We start from the raw sequence: 17852 nt of genomic DNA, 5'->3' as shown, positions 1-17852 counted from the left end.
ACAGGAAAATTGCAATGATAATGGCAACCTAACATTGCTTATCAGTCTATTGACCCAATGGGTAGAGGACCTTACGGACAAGGTGAACCACTTGTCCACCCTTGCCCTAATACTACATCAACCCAAGGTAACTCAACTAGTGTTCTTACCAATATTATACCATCTACTTCTGGCATTAATAATGTCAGTATACTGCTTGCTGACAACGTTTGTTTATCTCAGCATCCTGGTGGGAACCGAACTGCACAAATTCAAACTGTTAATAATAATTCTCCAGTTGGAAATAGTTCCTTGGGGCTTACTGGTTTTCCAGATGCATGTACATGGCTCAATGAGCCTTCAAACTTGCTCTCAGAGGAAAGTGAACAGGAGTTACCGGGTGGAGGAACATCAAGTACAAAAATATAGTTTCCAACCTGCAGAAACTGGACTCATGTATGCTTAAACATAAAAAGTTACAGTTGGAAATTAGCTATTTCCGCCAATGCATAAGTGAGAATATTGTCCCGAAGGGGCTGAGAAGGTGGCAGTATCCCACTGGTCTGGAGGAGGGGTCAGTGTTTCACCAAGAGCTCATCGAGCTCTTTAACAGACAAGGGATTGAACTATTGCAGGTCATGTGTAAACATTACCAACGATCCAGCGACAAGTTGATGGAAGAATCTACTGACCCTGATGCAACTATTAGAAACAGTAATGATTTTCAAAGATACCAGTACAACTACAATAGGACTTTCTCTAGTATAGAGCAGTTCATTAACAAATCAAAGTCTATTAAAATAAAAAAGTTGAACAGAGACCGGGCAGCATATAATAACAAATTAGCATACCCGAAACCGCCCACATCTCAGCAGTGGAACCCTACAGGCCAAGAGAGTAGCAGGGGTGTGTCTACTATGAATGAGGAGGTAGACAACCTTGATTTTCATGATAAAGAGGTGGCAGCACAGACTGTACCTAGTAGAAGTGAAAGGATCCACCAGCAACAAAAATCATACTGCAACACATCTAATAATGATATGCTCACACAACGGCCAAGGTGAAAAATTTCAGAACTGTTCACTAAGCCACAAGCCCCAGCAACCAGCACACTACCAGAATCACAGGAAGAAAAAGAAGGGGAATAGAACAAGGAAATTAACTTTGATGCAGGTAGCAGTTTTTGTAAATTGCTTTACAACAAAGAGAATGACTTTATTATCTACAATTTCTCTGGCCTGACTGTGGATGGAGCCTTAGTGGAGCTATTTGCTAAAGGGTTGACTTTTGTGCCATATTATCAAGCAAACCTTGCCTCTTCACTTATAGACCTAAAACTGTTTTTGCGTAAACTTAACCTAAATCTCACCTTAGGTGAAAATACTACCAGAAAAGATGAGTTCCACATTCCTAGTACATTTAATCCACCCTTGCACCCAGTCTTAGACTTGTTCGAGGAAATGTGTGAGTTGGACTTCAAGAATGAATTGGTGAAAAATAAAACCAGCAAGAATTTTGTAAGAAATATTACTGTAAGAGCGAGGCAATTATTAGATGAATTGCAAATGGCCGGTTGAGAATAATGAAACCTGACAAGGGAGGGGGACTGGTTATGGTGAACATCAGTGACTATAGTACTAGAATGTTACAAATACTCAACACAGATGCTTACAAAGAAGTTTCTAGAAACTAGTTAAATACAGCTTACAGTCACGTTAAATCTTTCATACACGAATTGTTCATTGAAAACAGAATGGATATTAATCTATTCAACTATTTATCTATGCCAGTGCCCAAAATACCTAATATCTTTGGGGAACCTAAAATGCACAAAGATATAAGCAACCCTCCCTTGTGAACACTAGTTGATGCCAGAAATAGCATAACGTATGTATGTGCAAAATATGTGGATTCTGTGCTACAAAAATATGTAACTAGTGAGAAACAAATTTGCAAGGACTCTTGGTCATTCCTACACTGTCTAAATAATTTACAATATGACAATAGTTACAATTTTTTAACAGTAGATGTTAAGGACTTGTATACGTCCATCCCACACATGGAGGGCATAGAGAGAATTAGCCACATTCTGAGAAACAATGTCATACCTAATGATACAATAAGTTTATTTGGTGAATTATCGGACATTATTTTGTCCAATAACTATTAAATCCTTGACAAAAGATTGTTTTTACAACTAGCAGGGATAACCATCGGGTTCCCATGTGGTGCCAGTTTCGCCAATTTAGTAATGGCTGATTGGGAACACAAATTTGTCCTACAGAATAACTGGGTCCAAGACAAGGTACACTACTACACTAGATTCTTGGATGACATCTTCATGGTGATAAGGGGTGACAATGTCACAGCTAATGTAATTGTCAGTCACTTTAATGAGACAACTGACTTTTTGCAGTTTACATCACAATTTGGTGCAAATTCCATATCATACTTGGATGTTCTGATTTGTAAAGATACAACCAGTGAATGCTACAATGCACGTATATATAGAAAAGAAACTTATTCTTGCACTTTTCTAGCTGTCACCCCTACCACCAGAAGAAGTCAGTAGGAAAAGGACAGTTGGTCAGGGCAGCTAGGATGACCTCCCTAGATAGACACTTCTACTTAGAATGTAACAACTTGAAGGAGATGTTCACTAGGAGGGGTTACCCTATACAGATGTTGAATCTGCTTATTGAAGAGGTGATTCACAAGCGTACGGATGGAGTGTACAAACCTATTTTAAGTCAAAATCGAATTGATACACCCACTGATACTATAGGTATACATATTGAAGGGATCTCTGACAGTAATGTACTCCAGAATTTTACTAATTTTAATAATTTCATTATTTAATTCAGTATAGATGCTCTTGACTTATGTGGGATTATCAGGAAGAACTGGGACCTATTACGGTCAGACACCTTTATAAGTAAGAAAGTGGCTCACACATCTAGAATTACCTTCAAAAGAGGAGCTAATTTAAAAAATCTAGTTGAAAGAAACTCTAATATACTAGTCAGTAGATGTGGGATGTATAAATGTGGTATGTGAAAGTACTGTAAACATATGGATGTAGGTCAAATGTTTAAGATCAAATGCACTCAATACACCACCAGATTTAGATTAAACTGCCAGTCTAAAAGGGGTCATACACCTAGCCCAATGCCAAATGTGTCCCGCATTCTATATAGGAAAAACAGATAGGAAATTGTGGGAAAGAATATATGAACATCTATACCACATTGGCAAATTACGCGAAGACAGTGCCCTAGCTAAACATATCCGCGAATACATGGATCATAGATTTTTGTTCAGGGCAATAGACCAAATTGTACCCGATAACATGGGGGGTCCAGTTTCACTGGAGTAAGAATGTTTAGAATTAATATGGCAGTTGAACACCAATGCAGGGCAGTATTCAGGTCTAAATGAAAGATGTTCTGTTGTATGTATTCTGAAATTAAAAAGCCTTACTAGATAGGGTTTTATCTATAGAATTCATGTAAATTATGTATTAATTATACATAAGATCTTAAAAATCAACAATAGTAGGAATGAACATGGGTTTACCATGTCATTTTAGTATTTTAGATATTTGGTACTTATAAAGTACAAAAACCTTTGTAGGTATTTTATGGTATATAAGAACATTTAGTATTGTTTCTTCTGTAGGGCTAGGGGATGAGTTTTGCATGTGGATGTGTCTAAGTTTGTTTGTGACACTTTTGTAGTCTTTAGAAATTGTAGTTTCTATGAGTACTAGTTTTCAATTTGTTGTCAAGAAGAATGAAATGAACTGATTAATTAATATTGGTTAATTACCTAACTAATTAACTACTGCTGACTGACTACTTAAGGGCATGCTCTCAATGTAGTTTTTATCTGAAGAAGTCACAGTATTTACTGTGACGAAAAGCGCTTCATTTGGATTAAACTGCTTGTTCTTACGTTTTGTGTTTGGTGTCTTCCTTCCTACAACCAGTTTTCAGTTTTGTGTTCTTTCATCGGCTTGTGTCTTTTGTTTGGGGATAAAGCACTGGTTGGACAGAGAGGGTGCTGGAAGTCTTGACTTGGTCACTCAGCTGAGATCTCAACTGTATAGCTATGCCAGTGGGGAATCTTACTGGGGATCTGGAGGAAGAGTGGAAAAAACAACCCCGGACTGACTGTGGTCTCTGTGTGCTCTTAAAGGAAATTGCATTTGATACAGAGTGCTGCATCTGGAAATACTATGTGTGTGCTTGTTATCCTCCCAGTGAGCATCCAGTGGTGAGGATTGAGGCTCCTTGATTACTGGTCCAGTGGTGGGTCATCACATATTAATTGGTGGGCAGTGGTGGGATATCCCCATCACATATTAATTAGTGGCAATGGCAGGATCACCGCATTACATACTGGGCTTCAGTGGTGTGGATATTGAACTTCTGTAGTCTGTAAACACTGGTCACTAAAGAAGGTGTTTGTACTCTCAAGCAGCCACATGGTAGACATTCAGCGTTTAATATCACAATAGTTTTATTTATTTTTTGTTAGCTTAGCTAGTCAGGGAGATCAAGCAAGGATGTCAGCAGAGGATTATGGCAAGCTGACAAGAAGCCAGTTGGCTGAGATGTGCAAAGCCAAAGGACTGGTGCATGCCAACCTGTCTAAAGTGGAAATGATTGCAGCCTTAGCCACAGCTGCATCATAGACTAGCAACCAGGAAGACAGTCAGACTGGCCTTGGGGATGTACAACTCTCAGAAAATGGACAGTTCAGTTTTTCATCAGAGGACTTGAAAATCAGTCTGCAGTTAGAGAAACTTGAACTGGAGGCCAAACATTTGGAACTAGAATCAGCAGAGAGACTGAGATGTCTGGAAGCTGAACAAAATGAGAGGCAGAGGCAACATGAAAAGGAGATGCTGACTTTTAACCAGGGTCATGGAGGTAATGGGAAAGGGAATAACCAAACCCCAGAAGCAATAAATATCAGTAAATTTATTCTAGAATCTACCAAGGGTGATAATTTTGATAGTTTTATTCATATAATGTTGACCAAGGGCTCTGGGTATGGTTCCTGATCCCCTTACTCCATGGTAAATCTGTAACTGCAGCTTCTAAATTGTCTGATACTGACTGCATAAATTATAATACACTTAAAAATTGTTTGAGTGTTTTAAGTTAACACCTGAATCTTATAGAAAAAAGTTTTGTGAGCATAGACACAGGGCAGATGACAGTGTGTGTGATTATATTGCTGAGTTCTTATTTTCAAAGGTGGGCGAGTAGGTGTCATGTCACCACTTTTGAAGGGCTGGCAGACCTTTTGGTGAGGGAACAATTATTTATTTATTTATTTATTTTACATTTGTTGACCGGGCTAGTCCAGCTGGATATATGTCCATTTTCAGTGGAGGCCCGGGGAGAAACGCTCCATTGGTTAAAACAAGATAAAACAAAAGCAGTAAGCATAAAGGACAAGAAGATTTTAGTATAGGTAATACACATCTAAGAGTAAAAAATATCCATAACAAGAAAATATTCAAGTAAATGGTTAATGACTTTCAATACGAAATTTGATAGTATCTAAACATACAGTGTATCAATACATTGTTTTGAAAAAATGGTAGACAATATACATTTTTTTTTTTTAATACAACATATATGAGATCAGTAATATCTAGAAAGATATTATGTCAGAGGAAGTCAGTCAGGATATCTTAGCAGAGAAGGAAGAATTGTGGTAGAGGAAATGAGGAAGGCAGGTTAGTCAGGGTTGGTATAAGAGCAAAGCCAGAATTTATTAAGATGTATTTGCAGTTGTTTGGAAGAGTGGCCAAAGAGGAGATATTTGATGAAAGGTTGTTCCATATTTTGCCAACTGAGTTGGAAAAAAGGGAATTACCTGCAGAATTAATAGTTTTGGTACTATTAACTAGTAGTTTGTCTGAAGAACGTAGTTGTTTCAGGTTGTTGTAGGGAGTCAAGAGATTACTGAGAACTGGTGTTTTAGATGGTTGATATAGAATTTTGTGAGCTATTAAGAGTTGTTGATAAATGAGCTTGTTTGGAAGTTCAAGCCAGTCTAGTTGTTTTAAGTTTAGACAGTGGTGAGTTCTAAACTGAGATCCTGTGGCAAATCGAGCAATATTATGGTAAGATGTAGTAAGTTTCTTAATGTTACTTTTAGAGAGATTAGTGAAAATAGGGGAAGCATATAGAAGGGTAGAGATAAGGTGTGATTGGGCTAAGGTGGTCCGGGCTTCAGGTGTAAGGAAGGGTTTGATTCTGTACAGGGATCTAATCTTTTTATTAACTACTTTTATTGTGTTGTTAATGTGACAATCATAGTTAAGATTATTGTCAATAGTAACACCTAGAAGTTTTGTTGAAGAATCAGGAATAATTTGAGTGTTATCAGTGGAAGTAATAGAGAAGTTTATAGAAGTAGATTTACGGGTAGGTGAAAATAGTAACAATTTGGTTTTCTCAGGGTTAAGGAGTAGACAGCGGTCATAGAACCACTGTTCAACAGTTGAAAAGGCTTTTTGTGTAAGAGACTGGAGTTCAGTTTGAGAGGAAGCAGTGCAAATTATAGTGGAATCATCAGCATATTGTATGCAGGTAGTGTTAGGGATAGCTGATTGGAGGTCATTAATAAAGATAGAAAATAGAAGTGGGCCTAGGATAGACCCTTGAGGTACTCCTAAAGAGATAGGAAGGAGAGCAGATATCAAATTTTTCTAGAGTACTGCCTGGTGACGGTTTTCTAGATAAGAAGTAAACCAAGTTAAGGAAGAGGGATCCAGTGCAAGAGATTTTAGTATGTGCAGAATACGTTTATGATTAACCATGTCAAAGGCTTTTGATAGGTCTATGAATAGAGAAGATGTAAGTTTATTATTGTTATGGTTATAGTTGATGGTGTTGGTAAAGGAGAGTAATGCTGTGGTAGTACTGTGGGAAGGTCTAAATCCATGTTGAGTGTTAGCAAGTAGGTTATTATGGAGGAGATGGTTAAGTAGTTGTTTGTGGATACATTTATCAATAATTTTGGCTAAGGGAGATAGAAGTGCTATGGGACGAAAGTTTGAGAAGTCATTAGACTTGCCTCCTTTGTGTAGGGGAATGATGTGGGATATCTTCCAGATCGCAGGGAAAATACCTTCTTTTATAGATCTATTTATTAGGATAGAGATTGGGTAAGCAATGGCTTTTGCTGCTATTTGCAGGAATTCTGCAGGAAGCTTGTCTGCAGTTGGGGTGGTAGGTTTAAGTTTTTGGATTAGAGATTGGATATAGGAGGTAGATACAGGTTGTAGGTGAAGGGGAGGAAGAGTGTTTTTTAAAGTAGGTGAGAGTAGTTTAGAAGTGTCAGGAGATAGGTGGTTTGCGAGAGTTTGTATGGAATTGGTGAAGAAGGAATTAAAGTCATTGGCTATTTGTGTGGGATTGTCAGGGTCAGAATCTTGAGGGTTGGGTGTAATTGCTTGGCCTGGGGTTAGAAGATTATTAATACTGTTCCAAAATTTTTTAGGTTCCTTTTTGGTGGTTTTCTGTAGTTGAAAGAAATAGTTCTTTTTATCTGTCAGAATGGCTTTTTTGGTACTGTTTCTAAGCTCTCTAAAGTTTTGGTGGTCAGTTTGGTTTTTAGTAGATCGCCATTTATCCCAAGATTTGTTTCTGAGGATGATTTTTTGCTTAGTATTCTTGGTTAGCCAGGGCGCTGTTTTAGTTTTGGTTCTAATGGTACGACTTGGGGCGTGTTGATCTAGGATAGATAGGAATGATGAATTGAAGTATTCCACTGCTTCATTCAGTGGGAGATGTTTTATTGGGGCCCAATTACATTGTGAAAGTTCAGCTTGAAACTGAACAGGGTTAAATTGTTTAGGACTTTGCCTGAGAACATGAGATTCTGGTTGGCAGACAGAGAATACAATACCGCAGATGATTTGGGGAAAAAGGGATACCTGTACCTAACAAGCAGGGCATCACTGCACATGGGTATAAGGGAACCCATGGTGTGCAGCCAAACTGCCCCAACAGAGTCTGGCAGTAACAGGGAAACCACTAGTTCAGGTACACAGCTAGGATCAAGGGTTAAATGTTTTAAAGTAACCAGTGGTGCCATGTAGCATATAGATCTCAGTGGAGGCAAGGTGGGGAACAAAAAGCAGGGGAGCTAGCAAGTGGGAATAACAGAATGCTAGTGGTAAGTTGTCTGGAGAAAACAAGGGTACCAAACTACCACAAGAGATTGTATCCTACCTTACTAGATGGGAAACAGGACACTGCTAAGAGAGAGGCACAGCCTCTGACCTAACCATTGTGAAGCCTGCAATGGTTAAAGAGAAGCACTACTTGTTTGGTGAGTCTACTCCAGTCATAGCTTTATGAGGGACCCCATTCCAAATACCTTTGGCTAGGGTTCACCTTCAGTGGGAGGGTGGAAATGAAGGCAAGCAAGGAGGTGTGTTTGAGGATATCTCTGCAGATGTCCTGATAAGGAATTATTTTGATAATGCACTGCTTTGTGTGCATGCAGTGAAACGCAGTCAGGCTTGGAGACAAGCATGTGGGTCAGGTAGCCCGGGGGACCCAGACAGACTGCACACTTAAAGCCAGGACTGGTGAGAGGGTTACTTCAGAGAGGCTGCTACTCTATAGCAGTGAGACTGAAGGTGAGCCACAGCTGCTGGCGGGTACTGCTGTTCCCTTGGACAGAGTGACTACAAGGGCAGAGGTGAGTAGTAGTACCCAGGCTGACAGTGAGGCACTGCTGTCAGAGGATACCAGACTTCCTGTGGAAGGGGAGCTGGGAAGGTTTACAAAGAGAAAGTTGAGACAGGCTCAACTTTCAGACCCTATATTACAAGGCTTGTGGAAGGCAGCTAGGGAGACATGATTCTCAAGGAAAGGGGGAATCTGTATACTGGGACAAAGGTTACTGTATTGAGAGTGGACCCCTGAGGGAGGGCTAGAAATTGAGAGAATACAGCAGTTGGTAGTGCCCAGAGCCTACCATCTGGCACTTCTAGCCATAGCCCATGACATCCCCTTTGCAGGACATATGGGCATAAAGTGCACCAAGAGACATATTATGCAGCACTTGTATTGGCCTGGATTTCCAGGGATGTAACAGGGCACTGCAGCACCTGTGATCAGTGCCAAAAGGTAGGCAAGGCAGGAGACAAGGTCAAAGCTCCTTTGGTGCCTTTGTCTGTGACTGAGGAGCCATTTCAAACCATAGCTATTGATGTTGTGGGGTTTCTGAGTACCCCAAGTCCCACAGAAAAGAAGTATATACTAGTGGTAGTAGATTATGCTACCAGATACCCTGAGGCAGTGGCTTTGTCCTCCATTAAGGCAGAAAAGGTGGCAAATGGTTTGTTAGAGATTTTCAGTAGGGTAGGTTTCCCAAAAGAAATACTGACTGACAGAGGTGCCAATTTCATGTCACATCTGCTGGCTTGTCTGTGAAATCACTGTGGGGTGGAGCACCTAAAGACCACCCCCCTACCATCTCCAGACTAATGATCTTGTGAAGAGGTTAAACTCTACACTAAAGAACATGCTACGGGCATTTGCAGACCAGTTTAAGTGGTCTAAGTTAAGGGAGTGGGACAAATATTTCCCCATCTGTCATTTGCCTACAGAGAGGTGCCCAGGAATCCACAGTTTTTTCACCCTTTGTGTTGCTGTACAGGCATAGGGTGAATGAACCTTTAGAATTGATTCATGATGAGTGGGAGGGTGAGTGTGAATCCCACAAGGAGTCTGTTGTGGCAGATGTACTAAGCCTCAGGACAAGGCTCAGGGATCTCATGGGCTTGGCCCAGGAGATCCTGGCAGAAACCCAACAGCAGAAAAAGGTCTGGTATGACAGGAATGCTCGAGCCATAGAGTATGCTGTGGGGCAGCAGGTTATGGTTTTCATTCCTGTCAGACACAGCAAGCTGCAGGCAGCTTGGGAGGGACCCTTCAAATTGGTAAGGAAGGCCAGTGATGTTAATTACATAGCAGAACTGCTAGGCAGGATGCAGAGGCACAAATTGTACCATGTTAACACCATGAAACCTTACCATGATAAGGAGGCCTTGATGCTAATCATTTGCAGTCAAAGGCAGGAGGAGTCGGGGATCTATGGCTACAGGGAGCCAGCCAGCAAAATCCAAAATTACTATGGTGGATCCTAGGGTTGTAGGCATATGATATGACAGTCCAACACTGTAATGAGGTGAGCAATACAAAGGCAGCTGGGATCAAAAGACAAGGTATGGGGTAATGTATTCCCAGATAGGCTCATACACTTACCGGATATATGTCATCAGTGTATTCATAACTAGGAGTATGTTGTATATGCATATGCTCAGAATGTCACTCTTTGTAAGTAACATAAGAAACAGGTTTTATAAAGAAATTTAAAAATAAATAAAATTTTGTTAAAATATCCCACTGCTTAACAACAATAAGTAACATTTGTGCAGGGGTGCTGTTGTGACTTATTCACAAGTAGAATCATTATTCATTTGGACCTTGCCAACATACACAAGAACTACATCTGTGGGTAAACCCAATTAAACTCTTGGATGAGTGGGGTTTATTGTGTTAATACTCTTTGTGAGAGAAGAACAAATCACTTAATTACCAATGCCCTGTTATGGTTCACAAGTAAATGAATACCAGACATTTAATAAAACTGTAACCATTTAATGTTACATGATGAAATCATCTTTGTAGATGCAATCTAATGATGCAGAAATACAAAAAAATATGATTATCAATAAGCAAGTTTTGTTAATTTAACGCGAGTGCAATATTCCATATTTTGGTGATAAATGAATTCTCAATTTAATAATAGTAAAATTATTGAGAATAAAAGTAAATGTTTATCAGATTAGCAACAGTGAAGAAGCAATTCTTTAAAATAATGTGGACTGTCAGCGTGCCAGAGAAGAAAATGCAATATCACAAAGAATTTAGTCAAGAAAAAAATATTTAACAAGTAGTTTCCAAGCATTTTCATTTTTGTTAAAGATTTACCAAGAATAACTCCTGCATGGAAAAGCCTTACATGAAGTTCGTCGTGAATGTTAGCACCATTCTTCACCAAGGTTTCCACCATATGGACTTGTCCATGCTGACAAGCGACTGCGAGGGCTGTACCTCCATCCTGTTGAAAGATAAAATGCACATGCATTGGAATTATTGATGACAAAACAGGAATTTATTACACAGTAAAAGTGCCATAGGGCATTATCCTTCAAAAAAGTTAATTAATTTTCAATGCTTGTTGTATGTCCATTAGGCAGAGATATGATCTGAGATATGATTGCGTTACTAACTGTACTTATGTACAAGCATACCTACTTATGGCAATAAGTACACATAAGAAACAAGTAAGAAATAAAAGAGAAACACTTATGTCTGTGTTTGTATCAATAAATAATCACTTTCAACTACTGACCTCAAAACAAAAGATCGAAAGGTACATGCTAGTGTGCTTGCTTCAAAGCAGTAACACAAAGAATACTATTTTAAGCATATTTGTAGTTTTCTTTCATATTTATATGTTACAGTGACAGTCATGATGTATTTTGACATGGAAGGTGGGCCCTGCTGCCAACAGTCATTTATACAAAGAATGCAAGTTAAGTTAATGAAGACTAACTTAATGAAATTTTAGAAATACACATAATAACTGAAAATATATGTAAAAGGTTTCAAGATTCTGTAATACCTTACATAATAAAACATCTCCATGTATATATAAGTGAATGTATGACTATTCAAGTGGCAATGAAATCACAGCCTTCATTTCACCTGTGATTGGTTGGCAAGATCTGGTACCAACAGGAAGAAAAGATACCATCTTAGTTTTGAAGATTTTAATATCTGTGACAGCGTAGGTCTAGCTACTGCAACTGGTTATAAATTTAATATACAACAGCTGGATGGCCTGATTGAGGGAAATCTCATTTACCATTTTAGTCATAAAAGAAGGGCTGACCCTCAAAAACTTTCTGTCCTTATGGATGATAAGGAAAGGTGGAGATGCCGTCAGGGCCTGTAGCTTAGAAACTTGTCTAGTTAAGGTAAGAGCACCTTGGAGTATGGTTTCCTAGTGCAGAATTTCTCAGAAGTGGTTACCACTGGCTCAAATGGTTGAAGAGCATGTTTTTCCAGAACAAATTTATGGTCCCAGAGAGGCAGAATAGCTTTTCTATGGCATTTTAGGTGGAGCACACCCTTCAGAAACTGTTTCACCTCAAGTCTGGACATTATGGGGAGTTGAGAGGTATGCAAGCAGAAATGGCTGAAATGTGTGCCTTGACAGAGGAGACAAGCCAGCTTTTATGAGCTCACACAAGTAAGACAGAAATATAGAAGCACCCATTCATAAGGAGTTTTGATTATGAGCATGACACTAAACAGAAAATCTTTTCCATTTATCTATTTAAGAGTTCCAGGTTGTTGGTTTACTTGCCTCCTGGAGAACATGAAGCACGTCCTCAGAAAACTGGTGTCTGAAAGGGATCAGAATCCTGTCATCCATAATATCAGGTTAAGAGATGATAGGGTGGGGTGAAAAAGATTCCTTCTGTTCTGTGAGAAAGACCACTTTGTGAGGGTAGCTTGGGCTGATGACCCCTGGTTAGGTGGTAGAGAAAGGAGAACCAGTGCTGCCTTGGCCAGAAGGGAGTCAGCAATTGAAATCTTTGGTTTGTCTCTCTTGATCTTTAGTAAGACCTCTGGGAGAAGAGGAAGTGGAGAGAAGGCATACAGGAATATCCCTCTCCAATGAACGGACATGGCATCTATTTTCCATACCTGAGGACAAGAAGTCCTGGAGCAGAAAAGAGAAAGTTGTTTGTTGCTTGTTGAGGATGGAGGCAAACAAGTTTATCTGTGGGATAACACATTTATGGAGTATGTCTAGGCAGACCACCCTTTTTAACATCTATTCATGTGGGTCTTCCCCTTGATCTACTTAGAAAATCTGCCAGGACATTGTCCTGTGAGAGAATGTAAACAGCTTGAAGGGACAGGTTTGCTTTTGGGGCCTATTCCCATGCCAAAAGAGTTAACTTGCAAGGCTGCTAAGACCTGGTTTCCCCCTGATATTTATGTACCACATAACTGTGGTGTTGTCTGTAAAAATCCTGAGAGGTCCTGGGACTCAAGAGTATGAGAACATCTGCAGGGCCTGTATTAGAAACCCATCTCCTTCAGGTTGACGTGCTCTGACTTCAGATTTGGTGGCCACTGGCCCTGAACTCTTAGAAAGCCCATGCATGCCCCCCATGCAACTGTGTGCAATTCCTGTTGCTGTATCTGTAATTTGAAAGGTAGGCCTGGATTGAGGTTCATCTGTTACATCCACGATTGAATTTCTTTCTTTCAGCAGTGTGAAGAGAAATAAGCATGTTCAACAGATGGAGGTACTGAAACCAAATGGATTTCAGGTACCTTTGTATCTTTCTTATATGGATCCTAGCAAAAGGGACCACAGGCATGGTTGCAGCCATGAACCCCAGGGTCCTGACAATTTCTCTTGCCGTACAAGTCTGAAAAGGTAGAAAAGACTGGAAATAACTGGAGAGATTCTGTACCTTCTGAAGCAAGAAAGCCTGCATAAGTTTGGTGTCCAGTCTTCAGCCCAATAATACTTAAGTCTTGAATTAGACCCACAGTGAATTTCTTACACTTGATCGTGAGTCCCAGACCTAGGAGTAGGGACACAGTAAGGTTTTGATGGAGCAAAAAAGTTTGTGTTGAAGGTGAATATATTAACAGATTGTCCAAGTAAGAGAATATTTGAATTCCCTGAGTCCTGCAGAAAGCAATGACTGGGGCTAGACAGTTTGTAAAGATCCTAGCAGTTGTAAAAAATTCAAAAGGCAAAGCAAAGAACTGAAAAGTGTGATGAGTAAGCCAAAAACCTTAGAAATTTCAAGCAGGATGGGTGAACTGGAATGTGGAAGCTGGCATTCTTTAGATCCGATGAAACCATGAAAACTTGTGGTAGAATGAAGGGAAGATGAGTTTGGAGAGACAGCATCTTGAATGGTGAGAACTTGAGAAGTTTTGAGAGTGGACAGATCCAATATATGCCTTCATTCTCCTTCTTGTTTTGGAACCAGAAAAAGTCTTGAGTGGAACCCTTTTCCCGTGTACCGTTAGGGCACATGTTCTATACTGCCTTGATCAAGCAAGACCCTAATGATAGGAGAGTGTAGCTTTACCTGATTGTGAGAAGGAGGAGGGATGCCCTTGAATGGAGGGACTTCCTTCCAAGACTTTTTGTAACCCAGTCAGATAATGGAGAAAACCCATTTATCTCTTTAATGAGCTGTCACTTTTCTATGGAAGAGGTGGGCATTTTGGACAGGGGAAGATTGGAACCAAGGGGGAAGGGAGGCATAAAGGGTAGTCAGGCTGACTTGTCTGGGTAGAGAGGCCTCTCAGATTTAGGCTTCCTGTCTGGGCTGTCTTGAAACCTTTTCCTAGGCAGTTTTGTGGCGTTAGGGAAGGGCCTGAACTTCCTCTGGGCAAAAGAAGTGGGTTTAGCAGGGTAGTTTCCCTGGTATCTGAGTACTGAAACAAGGGAAATTTGCATGCAATCCTTCAGCATTTTCCCCTGCTCCTGTAAGGTCATAAACAAACTGGCTGCATCAGGGCCAAATAATAGCTCCATATGCAAAGGATAATCAAGAAGTTTTGCTTTAATGTCCTCAGGGAGAGATTGACAGTATAGCCATGCATACCTTCTAATAACTGAACCTGTGGCCACTGCTCTGAAGGAAGCTTCCATTGCATCATAGCTGTATTTGATGCTCTACTTGGCCATTTCTGAGGCCTGAGCAACCATAGGCATTGGCTGTTGCTTACTTGCTAGTCATTCTATAGTAGCCAGTGGGGTAGAAGATGTCTATACCTTCTTTCCTAGACTATCCATTACTTTACTGTCTTTATCTAAGGGAAGGGCATTAGCAGCAGGTAGGACTTTAGAAGGCTTGTCTATAGCCATAGAGAACATGGAAGACTCTTCAATGGGGTGCTTGTACCAGAACTTTAAATCTTCAGGTATTTTATACAATCTAACAGGCGTTTTACGGGCTGGTGGCTGAGAATCTGGAGCAATGGATGTAGATGCAAAAACATCAATAAATACATCTGGGACAAGAGGTACTGGGGCAGCAGCAGGACTGCACACCTCAAAAAGATTATAATATATTTTTTTGCACATCAGAAATCTGTTTTGATTCTTGCTCAAAATGTTTAATCATGTTACAAGTGATTTTCCCAAAGTGAAGGCTAAGGAGATCTCATCAGAGTCTGAATCCACCTCCTCATCCTCAGAAGAAGATTCTAAAAGTTTATTTTGTGGCATAAGGGTAGTAAAAGTAGATGAAGCAAAGGATGGAGGCTTGAATGCCATTATAGCCTTAAACAGGCTCTAGGATTAAACCACCCACTCCTTTTTCTGGAATATTTGGGGAAGAAAGATTTTAGTTTTTTGTTTTTGTTTTTATGTGTTATGTTATGTCTGCTTTCAGAACATGTGGAGGTTCTGATCCCTGATATACCTCAAAAAGAGACCCTGTTACTTCTTCTCTAACCCAAATTTGCGGTATACCCTTGGGTCAGCTGAAGATAATTATACAGGTTTCCCTTTTATCACCAGAATCAGTAATATCAGTTGTTTCAGATGTGCAAACCTCAGGCACCATACCAGCCTCTGGCAGGGTTGCGGATGCAGGCATCTCAAATGGCGTGGGGGGGTGTATCATGGGTTCCAAGACCTCAATGGTTATGTCCACATCTGACTGGGCAGTCATTGTGTCGGGCCAAGGCCTCTTTATTCTTCAGTATAGGTGGGATGTCAGGACTGGAAAAGTCCTCCATCTTAACTCTGGGTGAGGAGCTTAAGGTGCTGGGTTTCCAAATATGTATTGAGGGAAGAAAATCATGTTCATAAGGTTTTGGGTACAAGGGACTGGTAAATTGTACAGATTTTATAATCATGGTCTGAGCCTAAACAAAGGAGGCACTGGAAGATGATTTCCTTTTCACAACTAGCTGACATCTAATATAGTACCAAACAGCAATACAAGAAAGAAAATCAAGGGAGGTTCTACAAAAGGGCACTTATCTGAGTGAAGGCTAGCAGGACCAATGATCATGAGTAGAACAGAATGATGGGTGCAGTACCTGCTTTTGGAATGGTCAAGATAGTCTGAGGATTTACATTCAGATGTCCCTTATGTACCCCTATGCCCATGGTATTTAGCCCAACAGGTTGGAATACTGCAACAGTGATTTAAGGAATGATATCTATACTTTACATGCTATACTGTGAGAGGAATTGTGTTTTAATGTGTGTGTGTGTGTGTGTGTGTGTGTGTGTGTGTGTGTGTGTGTGTGTGTGTGTGTGTGTGTATGGATGTGCACAATATTACTCTGAGGTCTGTGACATACAGAAACTGTCCTAATTCTCCCAAGAGTCAGTAGTTTTAATTTGATTATTAGTGGTGTAAGTGATGTGTGTCTATGCATGGGGGAAGAGGCTCTAATCCATAGATGCGTGCACACACACACACACACACACACACACACACACACACACACACACACACACACACACACACACACACACACACACACACACACACACACACACGCACACGCACACGCGCACACACACACACAACAAAAAAACAAAGAATCACTGTTTCTTACTACATATTAAAATACTTTTTTTTGGGAAGACTACTTTGAGTCTCTGAATTTCAACAAGGTTTACTGAAGCTTCTCACTTTGAAGAAGAGAACCACAATACTCTACTTGTACAGAAAGGTATAAATGTACTGATAACAAGAATGTTCATCATATCCATGTATGCCGATAGAGGACTGCAGAAGTGCACCCAGCCAATAGGCTGTCCTTCATCTGTTACTTTGTACGTAATAAAATAAATCAGTGGTCATCCCAGGATAAATCATACTCAACCACACAATCCAATCCAACATCCACTTTGCCAAAGTTAGGGCATGCACTCAGCACTAAAGCCCTCAGTCCACACACATGAATACAAAGGTCAAACCACGAGACCAAAAATTAGATTAAATTATGTTTATAAGAAAGATTTATTTTTGCATTAATTTTTGTGAAGTTCCCTTAGTTTGTAATAATGTACATAGGTATAAAGTCACATACATGAGGCTGCATTCAAAGTGGGGGGGTATGAAGTTATTAAGGATATGTTTCAGGGGTCCATCTCTCCATTTCTTTCTTAGTATTTTATTATTACTACAGGATTTCTGAAATTGGTCCAGTTTGTGAGGCAAATCATGAGTCAGTAGTCGGCAAGGCTAAGAGGAGGTAAGTAAAATGATATACGGAAATGCTTATTACAAGATGTCTTGCAGCCCAGTCAAGCCAGACGTGTTTATTGTTAAAATCTACTTCATAGCTATACCACTTTATGGAAGAATGCATTGAACCCCAAGTGGTACCAGTTCTGATTATCTCCCATGGGCACATTACTGAAACAGACCTTATAAGCTGCAGTTCCTCTGGCTGAAGACAAATGGCCCTGCACTGCATTAGACAAGGTCAGTGGACTTCTTGGTGCAGTAAATAATACAGATGGTCAAGGACTTAAAAATCTTTTTTTCTGTTAAACTTCTGAACAAAGAACAAACAAAATGTTTACAGAATCCATTTTTGTGAACTTTACACTCATGGGCCAGAGAGAAGCTTCAAGTATACATCTATTGTATACATCAGTCATTGACGTTTGCTCTGAGATTCAGAGGAAAAACATTGAAGGACTAATAGGACTGTTAAAAAAAAAGAAAACTCAGAAAGCAGTTTACT

General features: G+C 40.0%; 1 protein-coding gene across 2 annotated transcripts in view; it reads right to left on the bottom strand.

Annotated features, from left to right (window-relative positions):
• The window catches only part of ANKRD29 (ankyrin repeat domain 29), a 648684-nt gene that overhangs the window by 434995 nt on the left and 195837 nt on the right, over positions 1–17852 (bottom strand). For both annotated transcript variants that reach the window (XM_044065358.1, XM_044065359.1), the window contains exon 5: positions 11044–11142. In XM_044065358.1, coding sequence (XP_043921293.1) covers positions 11044–11142 — 99 coding nt within the window. The remainder of the gene's footprint in view (positions 1–11043; positions 11143–17852) is intronic.

This window comes from Protopterus annectens, chromosome 3.part0 (assembly GCF_019279795.1).
Source record: "Protopterus annectens isolate FY-2018-M chromosome 3.part0, PAN1.0, whole genome shotgun sequence".
Classification (NCBI taxonomy): domain Eukaryota; kingdom Metazoa; phylum Chordata; order Ceratodontiformes; family Protopteridae; genus Protopterus; species Protopterus annectens.
This window is presented reverse-complemented; position numbering and strand designations above follow the sequence as displayed.